Source organism: Phycodurus eques, chromosome 13 (assembly GCF_024500275.1).
Source record: "Phycodurus eques isolate BA_2022a chromosome 13, UOR_Pequ_1.1, whole genome shotgun sequence".
Taxonomy (NCBI): domain Eukaryota; kingdom Metazoa; phylum Chordata; class Actinopteri; order Syngnathiformes; family Syngnathidae; genus Phycodurus; species Phycodurus eques.
The window spans coordinates 282,972-307,468 of record NC_084537.1 but is presented as its reverse complement, the minus strand read 5'-3'; the positions used below and the strand labels follow the sequence as shown (position 1 = coordinate 307,468).

The 24,497-nt window shown below is 45.4% G+C and overlaps 1 protein-coding gene across 4 annotated transcripts; it reads right to left on the bottom strand.

Moving 5' to 3' along the window:
- Positions 1-1,721: 1,721 nt before the first annotated feature.
- On the bottom strand, positions 1,722-24,011 carry LOC133411652 (uncharacterized). 4 transcript variants are annotated; one of them, XM_061694252.1, is made up of 11 exons: positions 23,732-24,011; positions 21,686-21,743; positions 20,627-20,788; positions 19,396-19,593; positions 15,326-15,505; positions 14,722-14,802; positions 14,385-14,523; positions 11,804-11,848; positions 7,916-8,383; positions 5,011-6,470; positions 1,722-4,916 (listed from the first exon to the last, which is right to left on the bottom strand). In XM_061694252.1, the coding sequence occupies exons 1-11, from the start codon at positions 23,791-23,793 to the stop codon at positions 4,869-4,871; spliced, it is 2,901 nt and encodes a 966-aa protein (XP_061550236.1). In that variant the 5' UTR covers positions 23,794-24,011; the 3' UTR covers positions 1,722-4,868. The 4 variants fall into 4 exon arrangements, with proteins under 4 accessions (XP_061550236.1, XP_061550233.1, XP_061550234.1 ...); XM_061694249.1 differs by lacking the exon at positions 23,732-24,011 and having other exon boundaries at positions 21,659-22,185; XM_061694250.1 differs by lacking the exon at positions 23,732-24,011 and having other exon boundaries at positions 15,326-15,484; positions 21,659-22,185.
- Between the last annotated feature and the right edge of the window lie 486 nt (positions 24,012-24,497).

Here is a 24,497-nt window from a genome sequence, read left to right as displayed (position 1 = left end):
GATGAATACAATTTCGGTATTTCATCATCTTGCTTCTTAATTGACTTGCATTTTTCTTTTTTATTTGTTTCAAATTATGAACTATCAGAGGATGTCAAAGGTCAACGAGACATAATTTGTCAAGATTTCATCGATATGAATGAATAAATGAAATTAACAATCAATGACGTCACAATAATCTACATACTTGTATGGTTTATCAACACCGAGGTGCTGAACTGAGAGAATAGTTTCTTATTTCTATACAACTGGAAAAACAGAAGAGCCGAGGAAGGTATCTTTTGTCCAAAAAACTCGATGTAAACTGTAAAGAGTTGTAGCGGTGTCCGGACCTTCACCACTCAACTTGCACCGGCAGTGAGCAAGTACCAACCACATCCTTTTGTGAGCCTGTCCTGCTCGACTGCTTTTATGCCGGAACAGTTTTTCTGTGCAACATTTTATCGACTGCCTCTGTGGATATTACTATTATGATTTATTGAAATGTGCAGTCGGACAGAACGAGTTTTGAGAAGGGAGAGGCCGAGAGAAAAGAGCGGAATGTGAGAAAAATAAGCACAAGTAAAGGTACGGACACTAGCTGGAAGAAAAAGCAACATTATATGACGACTACAAAGTTACATTGGAGTGGTTTTTAGACTGGGACCGTAGCGCTGCACCATGTGAGGGAGGAACAGGAGGAGAAATGATCGGATAGGATTGGACAGCTACAGGACGGCCAGCGGCGTATGGTGGGAGTGGCTCTGTAATAGCTTAAAGGTGCCATATTTTTCGAGTATTTGGCATCTCATATTGGCTCTTTGGTGCCTTAGTAAACATGTGAAATATGAATAAAAATCGTCTATGCATTCCTGAGTTCCAGACATTTTTCTGCCAAGAGTATGTACGTCAAAGGTCTCTGCCTACCTCTCCGCTCCAGAGCCAGGGCTGTCAACATAACAAACGTGCGCTCTCACAAGTAGGTCTTCTCGTCGAGTTTGCAGACGACACAAATGCAGGTGGGTCTCGTCAGCAACGGGGACTACAGGAGCGAGGTGAGCCGCCTGGCCGGGTGGTGCACGGACAACAATCTCTCCCTAAATGTGGAAAAAAAACAAGGAGATTGTTGTGTACTTCAGGAGCGTGCACTCCCAGCACGCTCCCCTGAACATCAACGGTGCTGCGGTGGAGAGAGTGTGCAGCACCGGGTTCCTGGGAGTGCACATCAAAGACCAGGAGAGGATTTCCTCCTAAGACATGGCGTACGCTCAAATCCAGTCAATTCCTCTTCCAGAGCATGCCCAACAGGGTGTGAACTCTTAAAAGCTAGTTCAAAATAACTAACTACACATTAGCAGTTATGCCATGGGACACTTCCATCTATTATGTAATCATAACGACTCTCAGTATTGTGTTGTCACTTACTATATTTTCCTACAGAAAAGCAGTAAGTTACACATGTAGAAAGAGAAAGCTACAAAATGTTGGTTTCTCAGAGCTTTGGTCAAAGTCAACGGGTTCAAGTCCAAGTGAAGTCACAAGCCACTGCTGTTCAAATCCAAGTCCAGGCGCAAGTCTTTCGACATATTGTCGAGTCTAAACTCATCCAATTCATGACTCGAGTCCAAGTCATGTGACTGGAGTCCACACCCCTGGTTTTGAATAACATTTCACTCAACCTTGGCTTCAAGTGCAAACACCTGTACAACAGAAAACACATACGGCAAAAATGAAAAGCTCAAGATGCACTTTAATCTTAACTGTATGTTTCAGAACACGATTTCTGCTCAGTTGAAAACTTTCGGCGATGTTTTAGATCATGTGTCGAATCGGGACACACACACACATCAATTTACACCAGATATTGTAACTAAAGTTTTGAGTTGGAAGAAGCAAGAGCAGGATATGTTCCTAGATGTTCCTAACTAGACAACAACAACCAAGCATTAATAAGGACAGCATCACTCCTGATCAGTGAAAGATTTCTGACTCATTTTTTGAGAAATGTTGACCGATGAAAACTGTCAGTATGTCATGCATTTAGCACTTGAGATGCTTACATGTTTACACAAAGTCAAAATCACAGAATGTGTGCTATCACAGGATTCACGGTGTTATCATGCAGTCATGGCAACATAGCGATGAGGTAGGCATAAACTCAAACAGGTTAACAAAAATATTTCCAGTGGTTGTTTTTAAGTATGTTTCAATGAAACGGTAGACTACTAGCTGTATTGAATAGTGTATATTCATCATGTGAAGTAGCAACATAAATATGCAATGACAATTGTTTCACTGAATACAATGTTCATTCTTTAAGTGCAGTTTCCTTTAGAAAAAAACAAAAAACTGGTTAAATGACTCACTGGTATGCTCAGAATTCACCGTCGGTGGGTATGATAACGCTCAAAGCATTGCATGAGGCAGGGACATTGCATAAACACTTAGGGCCTGATTTACAAAAGCAAAAATAGGCACATACTTAATTGCTGATGCAAACAGATGTGGAAGCAGATCTACTACTAACCACACAATCTGTTAAAAGCACCGTCTATTTTGGATCTCAGTAAATCAGGCCCTTAGTAGCAGCACATTGCTCTTGAGCATCGAATACAGTATCTGGTTTAAGGAAGAATGGAGTGACGTTCGATCAAACAACCAGAATAATTTTGCTTTATTCCCCCCTCCCCACCATAATACCTGTAGAAAGAGTTATAAGGAAAGAACGTATCTTCAGTGTCAAGTCAGTGACTATGCTTGTGGTGGTATAGTTGAGTTGCATTGGTAACGACTACATTTCTTACTGTTATTGTGTAAAACACTCAACGCAGATCAATGAGTCTTATCATAAAATTGTGACTGACCGCAGCATGATCCCAATTGAACAATATGCGTTCTTACATATAGTAATTGTACACGTTTAAAGTCGATATATGGTATATACTAATATTACTTCATAACCAGAAAATTCACAAACCGATACGATGTTGATGAGTTTTGTTAATGTATAGCAAGTACGGTACAGGAGAGTACAGTACTTTGGCTACAGACCATGTTTTTATGTGTTAATCTGTCAATTGAGGTAAATTACACTTCAAATCCGAGGGGGGGGGGAACATGTAGCTGTTGACGTTAGCACAAGGCGCGTGTCGCCAACGTAGCTCAAAGTCGAGCTCGAATCGGCCGGCATCAAATCACGTACTGTTTTTTTTCTGAGAGACCATAGTTAAACGAGACCAACATGGGGTGTGTGAGAACAAGACTTACTTGGCTTACTTGAAAGCTAAGACACAGCTGGTCTCAACCAGCTTTGCTGAACAAAGTACTTTGATTTGTTGTAGTCTCAACTGTTTGTGATGTCTGACAAGAAGGAGCGCTGAGTAAAGTTTAGGACTGCTAACATTAGCTGCTTATGCTACTTACGAGCTAGCCTCTAACTGGCTTGAACCCATATGGTTGTCATGTTATCAAAAGGTAGTTTTATTTTTTGGCTAACATATTACATTGCATTTTACATTTGTGTGAGTTCAAACAAATTGATAGTTCTTGTTCGTAGATCGTCGGTAAATAGTTAAAAAAACTAGATGTGTGAGGTGCATCTGTAACTTTTGTTACCCTCTGCATGTGTATTGTTTTAAGGTATTGCGAATGTAATGGCTAACCTCTGTTTATTTATGTATGCCCGCGAATGAAGTAAAATGTTACTTAAAACATGGTCAGCAGTACACAGGTTTTATGATGGAGGCAGTTTCACTTCCATAGATTAGCACAGATATTTCTTTAATTTTGTAATTGGAAATCAACCATTATGCAACGGATTGCGTTCTATGTAGGAGATTCCGCTGTTGGTTTTACCATGATGTGATATACAATGGACATTAAAAGGGAAGAAACAAAACAAAAACAAAAAAACAGGGTCAGTCAAAGAGGATTTTTTTTTTGTCCCTTAATCATTTGTCGCCACTAACTAACTAACTAACTAACTAACTAACTAACTAACTAACTAACTAGGTGTACACAGAAGGATAAAATCCACACCACTGTATCTGTTGTACGTTTGATCTTGAAACACGTCTACTCAACAGACTGTAATGTCAAACCTAACTAAAATAGCGGAGATTATTTTCATGTTGGACCAATTAGCCCTGTCTAGGAAATTAAGAAGGAAGTGTGTACTGGCAGCGGATATCGTATGATAAGCAATACTAACTTCAAAGTTGGTTTAAAAGGGTAGAAAGACCCCATAAAATTCATTCATTCATTCTTCTTCTGTTCCGCTTCTCCTCACTAGGGTCGCGGGCTGCCGGAGCCTATCCCAGCTATCTTCGGGCGAGAGGCGGGCTACACCCTGAACTGGTCGCCAGTCAATCGCAGGACACATAGACACAAACAACCATTCGTGCACACGGTCACACCTACGGGCAATTTAGAGTCCTCAATCAACCTATCACGCATGTTTTTGGGATGTGGGAGGAAACCGGAGTGCCCGGAGAAAACCCACCCAGGCACGGGGAGAACATGCAAACTCCACACAGGCGGGGCCGGGATTTGAACCCCGGTCCTCAGAACTGTGAGGCAGATGTGGTAACCAGTCGACTACCGTGCCGCCCCCCATAAAATTATTACGAATAATTTACAAATGAATTGAGACTTTTGTTGTCTATGCAAGCTGGTCCTGTTGAACCGGGCCCCTCCTATTTCTTATTTCAGGGTTCCGTTTAACTGCTGAACATAAAAACAGACGCAGTGAGTTCATAGTTATTGCCGCAAATCTGTCTGGAGACAGACTCATCTCCCTTGTTCCTTTTTTACATCGCTTCACATCTCATTTCTCTCTTCTTCGATTTACTCATCCGTTGTTGGGATAAGAAGTGTTGATTATAGATGGATCACTTCAGGTCAATTCCCTGAGTTGGGGACGGAGCCTTCTCCTTTGCCTACAACACACATGCCATGTATTTTATTTGTCGATACATGAATAACAATACAAATCTGTGCCCAACATTTGATAAATATCACGCAGGAACTTACCCTGAGTGAAGGCCGGGGAGGTCTTACTGGTCTGACAGGCTGCACTGGCTCTGCCACAGTGTTAACCTGTCTGTGGAACATAGGTTCGAGATCATCAGCTACATCGGGACAGCCAATGTATCCACCATCCCTGAACACAGAACCGGGATCACTGTCTAGCAGGTGGTGACTAGCAGGCTTATTAGACATGTTGCAAGTCTTGTTGGTGGGCATGATGCTGCTCCCCATGAGGCTATCTCCAGCACTCGTACTACTGGGTTCTAACCCTAGCAGTTCTTCTGATGCCACGTCACTGTCTGAGCTGTTATTGGTGGGACTGATGTTAAACTCTGATTTCAGGATGCACTGATTGTTGTTGGTTTCAGCGTGAACCTCATCTTTTACCAAGTCCAGCACTTCCTGGTTATTATGGCCATCCAAATCTAGCAATTCCTCATATTTATTATTATCGGGATTCAGTATTCCCTGGTTTTCATGGTTACCAGAAACTAGCGCTTCCTGATTTTCGACTACTTCTCGATTGCCATAGCTGTCTAATTCCAAAACTTCCTGATTCTCTGTGGAGGTGAAATCAAGTTGTTCCAGATTACCATGACTACAAAATTCCAGCACTTCTTGGTTATCATTTATACACTGTTCAAGTTCTTTGTCACTTACAAAGTGATCGTGTTCAACTATTTCTTGGTTTTCAGGACTACAAAGACTCAGGAATTCTTGATTTTCCTTGCTTACTAACTTTACATTTTCACTGTTGACCAGAGATGAGAATTCCAGCCCTTCTTGGCTTCTTCTTTTAAACACATCCAGCAGTTCTTGGTTGTTGTCGCTACGAGGAATAAGCACTTCTTGGTTTTCATGGGGAAGAAATTCAGGTACTTCTTGGTTGCTATAGTTAAAGGGTTCTTCGTTGTCCTCATTGTCAAATCTACCGAGGGCCAAATTTTCCATGTTATCATCGCAACAAGGTTCTGGCACTTCCTGATTGTCTTCTTCAAGGCTGAGTTTAAAGCCATATGGATCAGAGTCCTGTACCATCTGGGAAGAGGGGATTTCATACTCGTAGGAATAAAAGTTAAGTGGGTCTGGCTGAGAAGAGGAGTGCTCAAAAGCCAGATCTTGATCACTGGGTACTGGGCTCAGCTCAGTTTCATCGGGGTCTAAGAGGGTGTGACTGGAATGTTCTGGACTGAGTTTAAAGCCATATGGATCAAACGAAGACTGACTTGTTGGTTCATAGTCAAAGCTCAGGTTGGTTTGTTGGGACTCAGGTTCAGTGTAGAGGTTATGTGAGTCTACAGAGTTTTGATGAGTTGAAACGTTTCCTGGATCCTCGTTGTTGTTGCTCATCCTATCGCTTGCTTCTACAGGATCACCATCGAGGGAATGAATGTTGTTTTTCCGGTCTCTTCTGTCCGACACCCACAATGCTTGATGATCACCAAGCTCAGGGACAGATTTGGCTAAAAGGAAATCAAGAGCTCATGTCAGAGTTACAACCATCAGCGTGAAAACGTGCAAAACATTTTTAAGATTCAATGAACTTTATTGTCATACCAGATAGGGTTGGGTATCGAGAATCGAGAAGTGATTGGAACCGGGACTAACAAATTCCAAAATTCTGTTCCCGGTTTCAATGCCTACAGTCTGCCGACCCCGAAGAAGAAAGTGCCGAAAACCAACGAAGAAGAATGTGCACGAATACGTGCTTTTGCGCAACGGTGGTGGCGAACAAAAGTGTGTCTTAACTTTGTTCAAATAAATGACCAGTCACCTCAATGCAACACTTGGAATAAGATTATATTGTGCAAATGAGGCTTTCGCGATGTGTACAAGTGTGACATGCTCCCTCCCGCTCTGAGCCTCCTACACTGCACGGAACTTCAGTCAAGTCAAATTGGGGGAGTGAAACGAGAAAATACGTCTATCCCGACCAGCGATGCCGGTAACTTGTTACAAAGTTGTTGTTATTTTACTTCGTGAAAAGTGTATTTGATTGTTGTTACTTTTTAATTTACACATTAAGAACACAGTTTTACTGCCGTGTTAAACGCGCAATGCATTGCGGGTTAATTATTCATACCGAAGTGCACGGTCATAAATCGGTCATGGAAGGTAAAGACCCGAGGTGGCGAGTAATGTGCTACATTTACTCGCATCCACGTTAACGACTTGGTGGAAATGTTTAGAAGCTAGAGGATCGTGGCAACTTAAGCATAATCGACCACCCTAATAAATATCCACAATCCTTGTCCTGTCCTATCTTGTCCTGTCCTCAAAGGGTGTAGCACTACTGCCCCATACAACACTCATATCTAATGTGTCATTGTTCTAGATATATGAGGATTTACTTTTTGCATTTTGTTTACAGTTAGTGCTTTGTCTTTTGTCTTCTGTTCTCACTCGCCTCTAGAAACGTTGTTCTGTTCGACTGATCGACTCTGATTCTCAATAAATATCCCATTATAATACTAAGAAACGGCGGCACGGTGGTCGACTGGTTGGCGCGTCTGCCTCACAGTTCAATCCCCGGCCACGCCTGTGTGGAGTTTGCGTGTTCTCCCCGTGCCTGCGTGGGTTTTCTCCGGACACTCCGGTTTCCTCCCACGTGCCAAAAACGTGCATGGTAGGTTAATTGAAGACTCTAAATTGCCCGAGGGTGTGAATGTGAGTGCGAATGGGTGTTTGTTTGTATGTGCCCTGCGATTGGCTGGCAACCCGTTCAGGGTGTACCCCGCCTCCTGCCCGATGACAGCTGGGATAGGCTCCAAGCACGCCTGCGACCCGCGTGAGGAGAAGCGGCTCAGAAAATGGATGGATGGATGTTTGTGGTTGTAATGTGACAAAATGTGGAAAATTTCAAGCGGTACGAATACTTTTGCAAGCTACTGATACGTTAAAAAATTACCTTCCTCCACTTTTGTCGTTGCCACATTGGCAAATTCTCCAGCAAGAGATCCAAGACTGTGCTCTTTGATGTCAGAGGGCAGGGAGACAGCGCCGAGGTCCAGTTCATACCCACTGGGATCTGATTCTACAGAATACTGACCCTGGGAATTCCAGCATCGAATGGGTTCTGGGCCGAGCTCCTCAGATGAACTCTGGATTGGCTTAAATCCATGGTTATCATCTGCCCCAGGGATCGTGTCAAAATCCTCTTGACTATAGCTGAGCTCAATGTCACTGTCTTCATCCGGAAACTCCGACTCAAAACACTGCGTCCCTGTTGAAGCTTTATTTTCAGCACACGATAGACTAGTGTCGGCCTCATCACAGATCATTACTGCTGCTTCGTCACAACCAATGTTTGCCTCTGGAAACAAATTGTCCGCAGCAAAGGGATCAGTGCCTTTAAAAGGATCTGATGTAAATCCATCTGAAAAGTAGACAATATCAGAATCAGAATATCATCCGGTCAGCAGAAGCGAATTGGATTTATTTATTTATTTTATTTATTTGGGTATTATTATTATTATTATTATTACATTGGTGGCACTGTGCATGACCGGTTAGAGCATCTGCCTCACAGTTCTGAGGACCGGGTTCAATGCCCGGACCCGTCTGTGTGGAGTTTGCATGTTCTCCCCGTGCCTGCGTGGCTTTTCTCCGGGCACTCCGCTTTCCTCCCACGAATCCCAAAAACACGCATTCATTGAAGACTCTAAATTGCCCATAGGTGTGAATGTGAGTGTGAATGGTTGTTAGTTTATATGTGCCCTGCGATTGGCTGGCAACCGGTTCAGGGTGTACCTCTCCTCCTGCCCGTTGATAGCTGGGATAGGCTCTAGCACTCCCGCGACCCTTGTGACTTGTGAGGATAAGCGGCTCAGAAAATGGATGGATTATTTATTATTATTATTTTTGTGTACTGTTTGGCTGTTAGGTCAAGCAAAATGGAGGATCTGTATCCCTTTTATGCCGGAACAGTTTTACTGTGTCACAGTGGAGTTTTTAAGCTGCCGCTGTCGTTTCTTAGTATTGCAATGGTTATTTATAGAGAATCAGAGCAGGAAGTGGGCGACCAACATCAACTCCGTCCTCAAAAAGGCCCAGCAGAGGATGTTCTTCCTGCGGCTTCTGAGAAAGCACGGCCTGCCACCGGAGCCGCTGAGGCGGTTCTACACAGCGGTCGTCGAATCGCTCCTGTGTTCTTCCATCACAGTCTGGTTCGGTGCTGCTACAAAAAAGGACAAACTCCGACTGCGACGGACAATCAAAACTGCTGAAAGGATTGTCGGTACCCCCCTACCCACCATTGAGGACTCGCACGCTGCCACAACTAAGACAAGGGCGTGCAAAATCCTCTCGGACCCTCCGCGCCCCGGTCACCGGCTCTTCCGGCTCCTTCCCTCGGGTAGGCGCTACCGATCAACGCAAACTAGAACTAGTAGACATTCCAACAGCTTCTTCCCTCTTGCGATCAACTTCTTAAACACCTAACCTATAATTCCATTACAACAAGCTGGACATTTTTTGACTTGAGTTGGTTGTCACATTTCTGTGGGGCCAATTATGTATGACTCGTGCACTCACTGTAGTTGTCTCGCCACGCTGCACTATTTGCATATACCGGCCACTCATGCCAGAGTAGCATCTGCTCCATTTGCACACTGATTGAGGAGTATCTGTAACATTTGCACAACCGACATTGTCCCAGATGATCGCACTACTCGTCACTTTAAACCGCATCCGCTCCTTGAAGTCTCGGCGCCCTTTGCACAATGATCATTGCACCGGACTATTCACAATATTAGGCGTTCGAACTGCTCTAAGTGCTAGAGGACTCTGCATCTTTTTGCACAATTGTTTTTTGTCAATGTCTTTATGTCTCCAAAGTGTTCTGTAAATTGACTTTCTGTTGTACTAGAGCGGCTCCAACGACCAGAGACAAATTCCTTGTGTGTTTTGGACATACTTGGCAAATAAACAGGATTCTGATTCTGATCAGAGTCGGTCAGTGGAGAAGAACAAAGTTTCTCGAGGGGAGTGAGAAAAGAAGACAAAAGGCAAAGCAATAATTGTAAACACGATGAGAAAAGTAAATCATTATATATCGAGAACAATGGAACTGTCATATACTGCCCCCGGGAGGGCGCGTTGCGTCCTCTCTCTCTCCCCACTCGCCTCTCTGTTTTCAGCACCTGTCTTCAATCAGTGTATATAAGCCTGCCTGTTCCCGGAAATCCTCGCCTAAGTATTGCAGCCTCTCCTAGCGGTACCACGGCCCACCTTATGTCAAGTAAGCTGTACTTTTTCCACGCTTCCCTTGTTAACTCTTGTGTCTCCTCGTTCCCAGTGCTCCCCTGTGTTCCTGACCCACGTCATTCCTGCCACCAAGCCAGCCGCCTGTTCTGTCCGCTGCCTGCCAACACATCCAGGACCACCTCCATAACCTTTCCTCAATAAACTGTTCATCATTTTACATCTGCCTCCGCCTGCTCTTGGGTCCAGCTACTCCCCACACGTGACAGAATACTTAGGCCACTATGGACCCAGCAACTCCGGAGGCGCTGAAGAACGCACTAACCCTCCAAGGCGCCCACATTGGACGACAGGACAAAAACCTGCAAGAAATCACCGAAACGCTCCACTCCCTTTCGCAACCGACCAACTCAAGGATGAGCTAACGGTCCGGGACGAGCCCTCCTTCCTCGAGGATCTTTCCATTCGGCTCGATAAACGAACGCGAGAGAGAGCACGAGAGAGGAGGGTCCGCGTATGTAAGAATCCTCCCACTCAGAGCACCACGCCGTCGGCTTCTCACCCGCCTCCCGTACTGTCTCCCGCACTTTCGTCACATTCGTCATTTGGACTGATCACAAGAATCTCTCTTACCGCCGTTCCGACAAACGCCTTAACCCTCGACAAGCTCGCCGGGCTCTCTTCTTGAGCAGGTTTAATTTCAGTCTCTCCTTCCGTCTTGGCTCCAAAAACAGCAAACCAGATGCCCTGTCTCGACTTTACTCACCCTCCTCCAGCCCTGACGAACCAGAACCCATCCTTCCTCCTCGTGCTTTGTTGGAGCAGCCCATATCGCTCTGGACCGGTCTACCTCCGGTCTACCTCCTTCTGAAGGTAACTCTATCATTCTCACTATTGTCGATCGCTTTTCCAAATCCGTCCATTACGTACACCTCCCCAAACTACCATCCGCCTTCGATACTGCTATCCTCCTTGTCCAGCATGTCTTTAGACTCCACGGTATTCCCATCAATATTGTCTCTGACAGAGGTCCTCAGTTTTCATCCCTGGTATGAAAGGAATTCTGTAAAGCGGTGGGCGCTGCAGCCAGCTTGTCGTCAGGATATCATCCGCAGGCCAGCGGCCAGACGGAGCGGGCAAACCAATCCCTTGAATCTGCCCTCCGTTGTGTTGCCGCACGCATCGCCTCCTCCTGGAGCTCATTCCTCCCATGGATTGAGTACGCCCACAACTCTCTCGCCGGTTCCGCGACCGTCCAATTGAAGCTTCCACAGTCTCTGAAAATTCATCCCACATTCCACGTCTCTTTGCTGTAGCCTGTCTCCACCTGCGCCTTCTTTTGCTCGCGTCATGCACAGTCTGTACGTACAGACTAACAATTTCAAAACTGACATTATTAAAGTGTGTATTATTATATAAATGTTTATATGATTTAACCAATGGCAGCAATACTGAACTTAATACTATTATTGCATACTACTCTTTGGTGAAGGTAAACTGAAAGTAGTTTTATTGTTTTATTATAAAAACAAAAACAAAAAAATCCACATTTAAAAAAAATAAATGAATACATTAAATTTCGATTAATACTCACCTGATGAGTCTGTTTTCGGGAATAGGTCTTCATTAAACAGGTCATCTATAAATAGAGTACAAAATGGCAAGTTAAGAAACTTAAAACAAATTGGATGTAATTGATGATACATGAGTTATAGGGGCATATTTTCCCATGTGCTTAAGTCAGAAAAGGCGTGCAAAAAAAAAGAAAGCGCCTGCTTTTGTGGCTGAGCGCTCTGAGGTCAAGTCAAACCTGTCCTTTACTCACCCTAATGCCAGAGCAACCATGAAATGTGTCTGTTTTCTGTCAAATTTGTCCAGGTGCGCAAGATACGCGCAATCTCTCGTGGACCGACGCACTTTTACTCCGAGCGTCGAGATATCATCCGTCCATCCATCCGTTTTCTTCCACTTATCCGAGGTCGGGTCGCGTGGGCAGTAGCCTTAGCAGGGATGCCCGGACTTCCCTCTCCCCAGCCACTTCATTCAGTTCTTCCGGGGGATCCCGAGACACTCCGGGGCCAGCTGGGAGACATAGTCTCTCCAGCGTGTACTGGGTCGTCCCCGGGGTCTCCTCCCAGTGGGACATGCCCGGAACACCTCAGCAAGGGGGCGTCCGGGAGGCATCCGAATCAGAATAGAAATTCTGTCCAGAAAAGTTATGAACAGAATCGGTGACAAAGGGCAGCCTTGGCAGATTTCAACCCTCACCGGAAACGAGTCCGACTTAACTACTGGCAACGCGGACCAAACTGACACCGGTCGTAAAGGGACCGAACAGCCCGTATCAGGCGGTTCGGTACTCCATACCCGCAAAGCACCCCCCATAGAACTCCCCGAGGGACACGGTGGAGCGAACTCCCATGCACCCTCGAGGACCCTGCCGAGGGTGTAGAGCTGGTCCACTGTTCCACAGCCAGGATGAAAACCACACTGCTCCTCCTGAATATGAGATTTCAACTTCCCGACGGACCCTCCTCTCCAGTACTCCTGAATAGACCTTACTAGGGAGGCTGAGGAGTGTGATCCCCCCTGTAGTTGGAACGCACCCTCCGGTCCCCCTTCTTAAAAAGGGAGACCACCACCCCAGTCTGCCAATCCAGAGGCACTGTCCCCAATTTCCACACAATGTTGCAGAGGCGTGTCAACGAGAACAGCCCCACAAAATACAGAGCCTTCAGGAACTCCGGGCGAATCTCATCCACCCCCGGGACCTTGCCACCGAGGAGCTTTTTAACCACTTCGGTGACCTCAACCCCAGAGATAGGAGACCCCGCCTCAGAGACCCCAGACTCCGCTTCCTCATGGGAAGGCGTGTCGGTGGAATTGCGGTCTTCGAGGTATTCTCCCCACCGACTCACAACGTCCCGAGTCAAGGTCAGCAGCGCCCCATCCCCACTATACACAGTGTTGATGGTGCACCGCAGTCTTTTCCCATGGCCTCACCGAACTTCTGCCCGAGATTTTGCTTCAGCGACCACCAAAGCTGCATTCCGCTTGGCCAGCCGGTACCCATCAGCTGCCTCAGGAGTCCCACAGACCAAAAAGACCCGATAGGCCTCCTCCTTCAGCTTGACGGCATCCCTCACCGTTCGTGTCCACCAACGGGTTCGGGGATTGCCGACCACCTTACGGCCACAGCTATCCCAGCAGACCCTCATAATACGTTTGGGCCTGCCACCTCGGACCGGCATCTTCCGCCACTATCGGAGCCAACTTACCACCAGATGGTGGTCAGTTGACAGCTCCACCCCTCTCTTCAACAGAGTGTCCAATACATGCGGCCGCAAGTCCAATGACACGACCATTAAGTCGATCATCGGACTGCGACCTCGGGTGTCCTGGTGCCAAGTGCACACCCTTATGCTTGAGCATGGTGTTCGTTATGCACAATCCGTGACGAGCACAGAAGTGCAATAACACCATCGGGGGGGGCCGTTCCTCCCAATCAAGCCCTTGCAGGTCTCACTGTCATTGTCCACGTGAGCATTGAAGTCCCCCAGCAGAACGATGGAGTCCCCAGCGGGAGCGCTGATATATCATCCATCCATCCATTTTCCACACTGCTCATCCTCACTAGGGTCCTCACTCAATCTACCACGCATGTTTTTTGGGATGTGGCAGGAAACCGGAGTGTCCGGAGAAAACCCACGCAGGCACGGGGAGAACATGCAAACTCCACACAGGCGGGGCCGGGGATTGAATCCGGTCCTCAGGTTGATTGAAGACTCTAAAATTGCCCGTAGGTGTGAATGTGAGTGCGAATGGTTGTTTGTTTATGTGTGCCCTGCGATTGGCTGGCAACCAGTTGAGGGTGTACCCCGCCTCCTGCCCGAAGATACCTGGGATAGGCTCCAGCACTCCCGTGACCCTTGTGAGGATAAGCGGCTCAGAAAATGGATGGATGGATGGATGGATGGATGAATGCACATCAATCCTGATTTTCTTTCATGAAGTACATGTAGTATATTAAAGTAATTGTACAGTGGGCGTTAAAAAGTACTGCAGAAATATTTTTTTAAAAACATAAAACATGTTTCATATGTAAAGTTTCTGCTTAAAAATGAAACACCAAAACAAAAGTGTGAGTTTAAAATCCCACATCACGTGAAACATACGGCTTATCTGACACTGTGCAAAAGGGTCAGCTTGATAGAAGTCCAGTTTGTTTAGAATGGACTGTTCCTTGAATCCCCCTTGTTCCTCATTGATGGCGACACCCTCCTCTGGATCATCTTCGAGGTTGGATCTGTCCATCTAGAGAACAACAACAACAAAAAAACAGCTTTCCATCTTAGCAACATAATATTTGAACATTTAATTATTGGTATGAGCAATAAACATGATGGCATTGTAATGTTGTTGCATCATGCAGATTAATATTCCCTCAACAGTCTTTTCTCTCTTGAAGAAGAAGAAGAATGGGATGCGTGCGATGGTGTTTAATAAACTAACCTTTGGTGAGCTGCTGCTACTGTCATCTACCTCTTCTCTGGTATCTGCTAAATTATTGCAGAAGGGTGCGCTGCTGGCTACCTGTACACACAAACACAGTGGAGTTATGAATTTACTTTGTTTCGTGACCGTGTTTCTCAAACTGAAAGGTTCGCAAACCAAAGTAACGTTTCCGATTGAAAGGAATGGAAATGTAATGAATCCATTCCAGCCGCAGAACAACGTTATATTTCAATATCCCACTAAGACCAATTATATTTAGTTCAAGATATAATTCTTTCCAGAGGCATCAATTAAAACCTGAATTAAATGTACATGTACAGGCAATGATTTACACTGAGTCACATTTTAACATTATTACTTGTTATCAAAGAATAAGCAGAGGTTAACCATTCATTATTAATCGTTATGACATCTTGATCTGAACAATAAAACACACCCCCTTAAATGTGAATGAAGAGAGGTAATCTTATTTTTCCGCACATGAAAAACTACCCTCAAGGTGCCACTGTAGATTCTTGTTCAACTGGGCAACGCAATTTTTGTTGAGTTCGGTCTGACGGCCGTTTCCATCAAGCTTTCATAAATCACTCAAGCGATTTACCATTATCAGGTCAGCATATGCAGGCAGCGATTGGCTCCTCCCCCACGGTCTCATTGGAAGCGGTTCCTCCTCAGTGGTGTCTGCAGGGGAGGTCGAGCCGTCGAGCTGGCTCTCTGGAGTGACTGCACCACCTGACACAGAACAAAGCGTGTGCTCTTCCTGCACGGAGGACACCAGTGACTGTTTTTTGTGTTACTTAATAATTAAAAACACAACAGTTGTTCACATAAATACAGTACAGTAATCCCTCGTTGAATGCAGGGGTGAGGTTCCGGACAACCCCACACTCGGTGAAAGCCGCGAAGCCGCGACCACATATATTTTAAAATGTAATTTCATGTCAAAGTCGTTTGTAGAATGAGGAATATTTTATCCATGCATCCATCCATCCATTTTCTGTACCGCTTATCCTCACAAGCCGTGAAATATATATTTAAATAAAATGTAAAATATTTGCGGCACGGTGGACGACTGGCTAGCACATCTGCCTCACAGTTCTGAGGAGCGGGGGTTCAATCCCCGGGTTCCTCGCCGGTGTAGAGTTTGCATGTTCTCCCCGTGCCTGCGTGGCTTTTCTCCGGGCACTCCGGTTTCCTCCCGCATCCCAAAAACATGCGTGCTAGGTTCATTGAAGACTCTAAATTGCCCGCAGGTGTGAATGTGAGTGCGAATGGTTGTTTGTTTCTATGTGCCCTGCGATTGGCGGGCGACCAGTTACGTGCGCACCCCGCCTCTTGTCCGAAGACAGCTGGGATAGGCTCCAGCACGCCCGCGACCCGCGTGAGGAGAAGCGGCTCAGAAAATGGATGGATGCTTTCGATGCCCCTATCTGGCAGGGGCTATTGAGCCTGAGCTATTGTGCGAGGTCGAGAACTGGATATAGTCAGGGTCGCCTCGATACAAAGGGGTTGGACTCTCTAGCACTCTGGAGTTGCCCATGGTGAGAGTATACTTATTGCCCCACGTCTCGATGCCTGTACACTCTTGTCTTCATGCAGTCATAATAACGGTGAAAACATGGCTGCCTCATCCTGGCACTTCAGCTCACAGATCCGTCGGATGTATTACAACCACATACTGAGGCTCTCTCCAGGGGCTAAAATGCATTCGTTTGAATTGTCATGAAAACGGCCATAGAAAGCATCCATCCATCCATTTTCTGAGCCGCTTCTCCTCACGAGGGTCGCGGGCGCGCCGGAGCCGATCCCGGCCGTCATCGGGCAGGAGGCGGGGTACACCCTCAACGGGTTGCCAGCCAATCGCAGGGCACATAGAAACAGACAACCATTCGCACTCACAGTCACGCCTACGGGCAATTTAGAGTCTCCAATGAATGCGTGTTTTTGGGACGTGGGAGGAAAGCGGAGTGCCCGGAGAAAAGCCACGCAGGCACGGGGAGAACATGCGAACTCCACACGGGCGGGGCCGGGGATTGAACCCCGGTCCTCAGAACTGCGAGGCTGACGCTCTAACCAGTCGCCCGCCGTGCCGCCACGTCTCCAACTTACCATTCCAAACTAGTCGTCCTGGCGAAAACTGCAAAAATCCTGCACTCGCTTTAACACAACTGGAAATCACTGACTTGGTTGACCGAATAAATGAATAAATAAATGCAAATAAAAAAGAAAAATGGCAGTTGGGCTAATTCTTCAGATCTTCACATCTCCGCAAAACATTCAAGACCATAAATCCTGATATACGGATCAATACATTTGAACGCTATTAGCCATACTCTTCTATTTTTAAGCACCTGTACGCACATATTCTCCCATCCAGACTTATGACACAACACAACATGCGTGATTGATTGACAACGGAGGCTGTGTGGAAATCATGGCACATAGTTTTCCTCCGACATGTGAATGTCATGAAAAATGTTTACGCGTAAAAATGCCCTACAATAGTTTTAGGACGTGCGGCTTTAGGGCTGGGCGATACGACCGCAATTAGTGATCGGGATAAATCGATTACGGTGATCAGCTGTGAGCGTATACTGCACACTCATTCAAACGTGGCAATACTTACTGTGCATGACAACAGCCAATCAGAGTAGATTGCATGTAAAGCGGCAAACACTGTCCTCGGCTGGTTGGAGTTACACGTTGTACCCTAATCCGTTTATTTTTCCAATTACCAAATAACCAGTGACATAAAACCGAACCACACTCGGAGCACGGGATGTGCATACCAGCAAAAACACTCAAAACTGTAAACTAGTGTATTGTTTTATTTTGTAGATTTATGCATTTGTTAAAATGTTGAGCAAAATATGTTTATGTGAATCTTTTCTACTTTATTTTATTTACAGAACTTCATATAATAATACAATGGCGAACGACTCTCTCGTTTCTTTACTTTTCGGAACAGATGCTTTAAAACCCGCAGTTTAAAAGCAATATATACAAGCAGGGATGATAACAATCGAGAGCGGACGAGAGGAAAAAATATATTCATCACCGATCATTTATGTCTGCCATGTCACCCGGTGGCATTTTTTGTGACTGGGTCCGAACTTAAAAGTGCAATATAGTGTTTCCTCTTCCCGGGGTGCTCGACTTACGACACCCTCTGGAGTGCTTAAGTCGACGGGCGAATACACGGAAGGCCAGATTCGACAGATTGAAGACTCTAAATTGTCCGTAGATGTGAATGTGAGCGCGAATGGGTGTGCTCTGAGATCGGCTGGCGACCGGTTCAGGGCGTAACCCGCCTCTCGCCCGAAGCCAGCAGAGATAGGTGACAGCGCACCTGCTTCCCGAGTGTGGAAAAATGGACGGACTGTTTTACTATTTGCGGCGGTGATCAGCTATGTGCCGTCGTCTTTTCAATTGGCCATTGTGCTTACAGAGCTGCCTACCTATAAAAATTCACTTCCACAATCATTTGTCCAAATTTGTCTGAATTTCCATATGTCCACCATTTTGTTAAGAACATTTCCGTGCGCCACTCATAATCGCACTCGTTAATAAATGATGGCTTCGATATTTGCCATTTTAATGGTTTTATTCCAGCACGTGGACCTTGTAATGGTGGACACAGTGACAGCCTGAATCAAAAAGGGCCAGTATGAGATTTCCAAAATATCTGTCCGCTCCATTTTGCAAACAAACAAATAACATTGCCGATAGACTGAATTAGATGGATAATAGTTTTGGTTTCCATTTTGTATGGAATGCCGTCTTCTCTTGCATGCTATTGATATGACATGTTCATATTTCCTGTATCCAAAATTGCTGCTGAAACGATGCAAATGTTCCCATTGTGGAATATTGCATATATTTATCGACAATTATAATATGCTTTGAACCTGCCCGTGTTCTGAAGTGACGCACTAATTCGTTTCTGACACGGCGTCCTGTGTGCACGTTTCATATTATATTTATATCTCTAATCACAAAACATAAAGTGCTGTGCTAATTTGTTACTGTCAACGAAAACGCGCTTCCAGCCGGACCTACGTGACAAGCGTTTTGTTTCACCACATCACTTCTTTCGATGCTTTTCGACTGCTCGCAATGATATCTCAACAAATAGCGTGGCTTTGACATGGTCTTGACCTTTCGACCCTCGTTTGATCGCGACCTCTGTTTGTGTAGGTGATGACAATGGTCCAGAATGTCAGATTTCTTCACCACAAGAACCATTGTTCCAACAAAAGTTTTCGTTCGACTGGAATGAAAGACTCGACAATTAACCGATAAAGCTCGACATAATCGGCATCCGGAATGTTTTTGAAGAGTTAGCGGTTCTAATATAAGGGAAACATTGAACTTTATTATACTTACACTAAGTACAGTAATGGTTTATTTTTTTATGATGTTTATGATGCGAAATAAAGAAGGAAAGAAAGAAAGAAAGAAAAAGAAAAACAATTCAAAGTCATTTGACATCATCACTACTCATGGATTTGGTAAGATGGTGACGCAGATATCAAGGTTTATGTGTGTGGCAGTAAGTTTCATTGTATCATTTATGTATTTTGGACGAGACCACATTACCTTTTCTCGTCTTCGAAGTTCAGATACACACACTCGCGATAAAATCAGTCCACATTCCCGTTTCTCCCGTACCTGCAGGATTTCTTCATAGGACTGCCTAATGGAATCCTGGAGGGGACAGTTCCTCTCTCCAGCCTCCTCCATCTTCCTCTTGGCCTGTTTCACCTCCTCTTTGAGCTTCCTCAGCCTCCATCTGGCTCTGGAAAGCTCTCGCTCATACTCCTCAACCTGGCTCTCTCGCTTAACCTCTTCAGCCTGCAGAGACAGGATCTGGAAAGTACAAAGGACAAAACTATTGCACAGCAGGTCAAGGGATAATAACGAACAAGTAGTCAAAACAACGTCAGCCTCACAGTTCTGAGGACCCGGGTTTTCACCGTTGTTACGACCGCACGAAGACAAGAGTGCAATGGCGCTAATGGGTCGCTAGGATCGTTTATGCACTTGTATCTCGGCCTGTCGCGATCATTTTTCTAAAGCGATATATTTTTCCCCGAAACTATCACAACAACCGATAATATTGTTGTTGTTTTTGAATGCCTCTGAGACATTAAAAATGAGGCCCGCTCTTTATGATTGTTTATTCTATTCCATTTTGTTGCTTTGAAATCAGCCATCCATTGTCTGTACCGCTTATCCTCACTATTATTGCTGTTATTATTGTAGTTTCCTTGCTTGTTTCTCTATTCAATTGTTTTCCTTTACTCTGCGATATGGATCGAGGCGAGCCGGATTTCCATTCCGATTAGAATCGGTTTAGAAGCCCAAACCGAATGAAAATGCTCAAGCACAATAAACGGGCCAAGTCCAAATGGAATCGCATTTGGTTTCACATCATTTACGCACGGCGTAGTCCGACGGCGCTCGTATGCGACGGAGATCTTGTTGTTAACTACTCATAAATTGTTTTGAATCCCCAAAAATAATTTCATAAAATCTAATAATAAAAAAGGTTTTGATTGTGCTGAATGGCCGAGGAACCTCTATCTTGATAAATGACGTGACGTTCAAGGGAGTGAGCGTGTCACAGCGCCGGTCCGTTTAAATGTACACCTGATGGGAATAAATGACGGGAGGCATGCACTGATGAAAATCAAGGCGGCCGAAGAAAATTGCTAAATTCGGGAGGTGTCAAATATATTGAAAAATGTGTTTTTAAATGGTCTGTCCTTATCGCAGATTTTCACCTGTTGGGGTGAGTCTGGAACATACGCGTAGATAAGCAGCGCTTAAGTGCACCTCTGGCAGGGTTGCTATTTAGTCCACGAATGAAGTTGCAAACATGAAATGAGTGGTGACTTGCCTGTTGACTCTCTTCATAGCAGAGCTGTCTGGTGGCTTTAATTTGCTGAGTGAGCTTCTCTTTGTGTTTCTCTAATTTGACCAGCGTCTCCTCTAGCTCCTTGCGGTCTGACTGCTGCTCCTGCAGTTCCAGGTTCTCCACTGTTACGGCATTCTCAAGCTCCTGCAAAGGCAAAAACACATGTACAATTGAAAATGTTGAGCAAATAGGTATGACATCAGATGAAAAGATAAAATGGTAACATAAAAGTGAACATGAAAATAAAATCCCAGCATCCGTGTTCGGTAGCGAGTTAGCATTTTCATGGGCTACTCAACCACAGTGAAATGAGCGAGACGATGCAACAACATGTGCTCCGGCTCACTGTCGTAGTCACGCCACTCCGCACTATTGGCATATCCGTCGTTGCCCAATACTGGCCACTCGTGTGTCCGAGTAGCATCTGCACCATTTGCACAATCGGCACTGTCCCAGATGATCACACTACTGGGTCACTTTAAACTGCATCCATCTCTTGCAGTCTCTGCACCATTTGCACAATGGTCGTTGTACCGGACTATTGTTCTGTTAGTCGTTTCAGAAAACTGCTCCAATTGCTAGAGGACTCTGCATCTTTTTGCACAATTGTCAAAAGATAAATAAATACAAAATAAAAATTGGACCGGCATTGTTGACTCTTTTAAATAATGCAAATTAATTCCCTAACCCATGTTGTAAAATATACACCTAAAAACTACCAACAGACATCGTTTTTCTTTCATGTAAATTGCATCCATTCAACTCCTCCTTTGCAAAATTGGATTCACTGAGTTTATCGATGCCTGCCTCCACGTCACATGACTTCATACCATGACACAAGAGCATCATGGGAAATTACGTGATTGCCGAGTCGAAGATGCAACACGCACGCAAACTGCGTAACCGTCCCGTCCGCATTAATTCTGTTGAGCGATACGACACAAACGTGATGGCATGCATCCTCAAAATAAACGAATAACAAATGAACATGCGCCAACACACGCACGCACACACCAGCGCAAGGTGCCGCGGTCTTCTTACTCTGATCTCGGATGCCTTGCTGAGGACTCTCTCATCCGTTTCCACGATGTCAGTGTCCCTGGGGGACGACCAGCAGAGAAGACAAGAGTGTTTCAGGAGTGAGGAAAGGGGGCACTCCTTCTTCCAGTTAGCCTTCCCTTCATCGTGCCCTCCTTCCCACGAGCCATCTAATTGATCCCGCTGCACTGCTCGCTCCTCCATTGCTCCCGATAGCTCCACTGCAGAGGAGGCGGAGCCGCATCAGTGGACGCGGTCACCGACACAAGGAGACACGCTGCACCAATCAAGGGGGTGAGTCAGACAGAGCGGAGGGACACTGGGCGTGCATTTCCTCTTTCGCCCTCCATCACACATCCACTGGCTCCCCCTCCCCCTCCATGTGTAGCTTCTGCATTTGGAACAGAGCCATTCTGAAAAACCCCACAGAACACGCCGCCGTGGTGTGAGCGTTACCCGGGGGCGACTGCTCGCAGACCAATAAGAAGTCATCAGTGTTTTCATTTCGATGTGAAAAGCTCATCTGTTTGATCAAAAATGATATATTGTAATATGAAATCATGCAACATCTGCTGATGTGTATCAATGTCCATTTTTTGTTTTTTTTTTTGGGTAGCTTGTGGGTGGTGAAAAGGAATGAAACTTTGAATTGAAACATATGGAACGTTACTCCTTTTCAGATGAACGGCATGGGCAAATAAACACTCGGTTATTGAGAGACGCGCGTTGGCCGCTCCTGAAAGTGACCGTGAGGTTCAGACGACGAGAAGATCGGATTTTTCCGCATGCAGACTGCTGTTCTCCTGCGATGCGCACCCTGACCATGGAGAAACCGCTCGGGAAGAAATCAAGTTTCATGAATGTGAAGAAGAAGAACCACCGGCAATCCTAACATGCATACAGTATATGTTCTCTGCTCTGTGAAAAGAAATTCAAACTGCTGGACTTTATTCGGTCTACTTCTTCTTGACATCAATAAACAGTCCTTCCGTCACACTACCGCCCCCGTCAGGCTCAGGTACGCGTACCAGAAGCGACGGCATTTTTGTTTACATTTTATAAACCAGTGCCATTTATGGGTGAAAAAAACCTTCAATATATTTTGTTAATGTAGTGCGTGTGGCTCATATACCCTCGCACTCAATATACCTAATTTCACAGTCAATCCATATAATGTTTGAAATAAAGAGTGATGAGCAATTGTGGCAACTGAAGACCGGTGATCAAGGGGCAAGAAGTTGGATTTTGGTTTCAAAAGGTTGATGAAAAACGTTGGGCCACGTGTCATCACACTGCTGGATATTTCATATGTGAGCAGTGACATCTATCCATCCATCCAATAAACAAAAGGGCAATGTCGACTTTTCAATCGAGCTAGCACGCGTGTTTTTTGGGATGCGGGAGGAAACCGGAGTGCCCGGAGAAAAGCCACGCAGGCACGGGCACAACATGCAAACTCCACACAGGCGGGGCCGGGATTTGAACCCCGGTCCGCAGAACTGCGAGGCACACGTGCTAAGCCGCTGTGAACAATGACATGAGCTCCAATTTAATGTTGGAGGGAGGAACAATGCTTCGCAGAGAAGCGCACGCATCACCAAAAGTGTTGTTCTGCTTCCATTAAATGAATAAAAGCAATTTTATATATAACCCAGTTATTATTAGTTTACAGTCGACCTAATGTATGAAAACCTGAAATCAGAAAATTCCAATGTACAGAACGCAGCCCTGTGCATTTTGACTGGAGGAGTGGGTAAGCACATTTAAGGAATACTAAAGTAAATGTCAGTCAACGCTAAGACTATATTGTGAATACAGCAGAATAAGGCTGTAATCAGTATTCATTAGGTTTTAATTGATGCATCCGCATCTGGGCTAGCCCATCATCATAGCCCAAATTTAAGTGCACCGGCGCTGCATTCGCAGTCATAATTGGCAATCGAGATTTTCTGTCGACGTTAAGTTCGGAAGCCATGTCACTTGACCTGTTCGCCATGTAAAAACATGGCGAACAGGTCAAGCCAAAACACGAAACAGCCTTATCTGCACCCGTCATCCTCCGGGTTCCTCGCGCTCGATGTCCTCAGGCAGTCCAGAACAAAACGCATCATTACTGCAGTGCCGGCTGCGCTCTCATCCTCCAATTGTCGGTGAAGCCCTGCAATAACGGGTGACAGTGAAGAGGAGCACGCTTGCAGCGCTTTCGCCGCCTCTTAAAAAGGTTCAAAGGGAAACTCGGAATTACACTCAGCGTCAGAACAATGGGCAACAAGCCCTTCGAGAAAACCTAAGCATCCTTTCTGAACCTTCAGTATAAAGTACTGCGATTCACTCGACGATCCCGATGCATCGACGACGATGCATTCTCTTCAGCACGGGCCCAGAACACAAGCATTAATCATGGTGACGACATCCTTCTGTAATTTGTGTGGCCTATATTACCAAGTAATGGGTTCATTCATAAGTTCATGATTTTTTGGGTACTGTGGATAAGTGATATTCCTGCCACTTGGGAGCTACTGAAAGCTACTTTTTCGAACTTAAGTTACTTTTGAAATCAAGTAATAAGTAAAGTCACTAAGTTACCTTTGTCGAGGTAACTGGTGCAACACTGGTCGTCACAAGGCTAATTTTTAATGCTGCCCAAAAAAGATTTTATATGCAATGTAAACACATCCATCCATCCATCCATCGATTTTCCGAACCGCTTATCCTCACTAGTGTACGGGGTGTGCTGGCGCCCAAGTCAGCTGACTTCGACCAAGAGGCGTCCTGAACCGGTCTCCAGCCAATCGCAGGGCACATAGACAAGCAA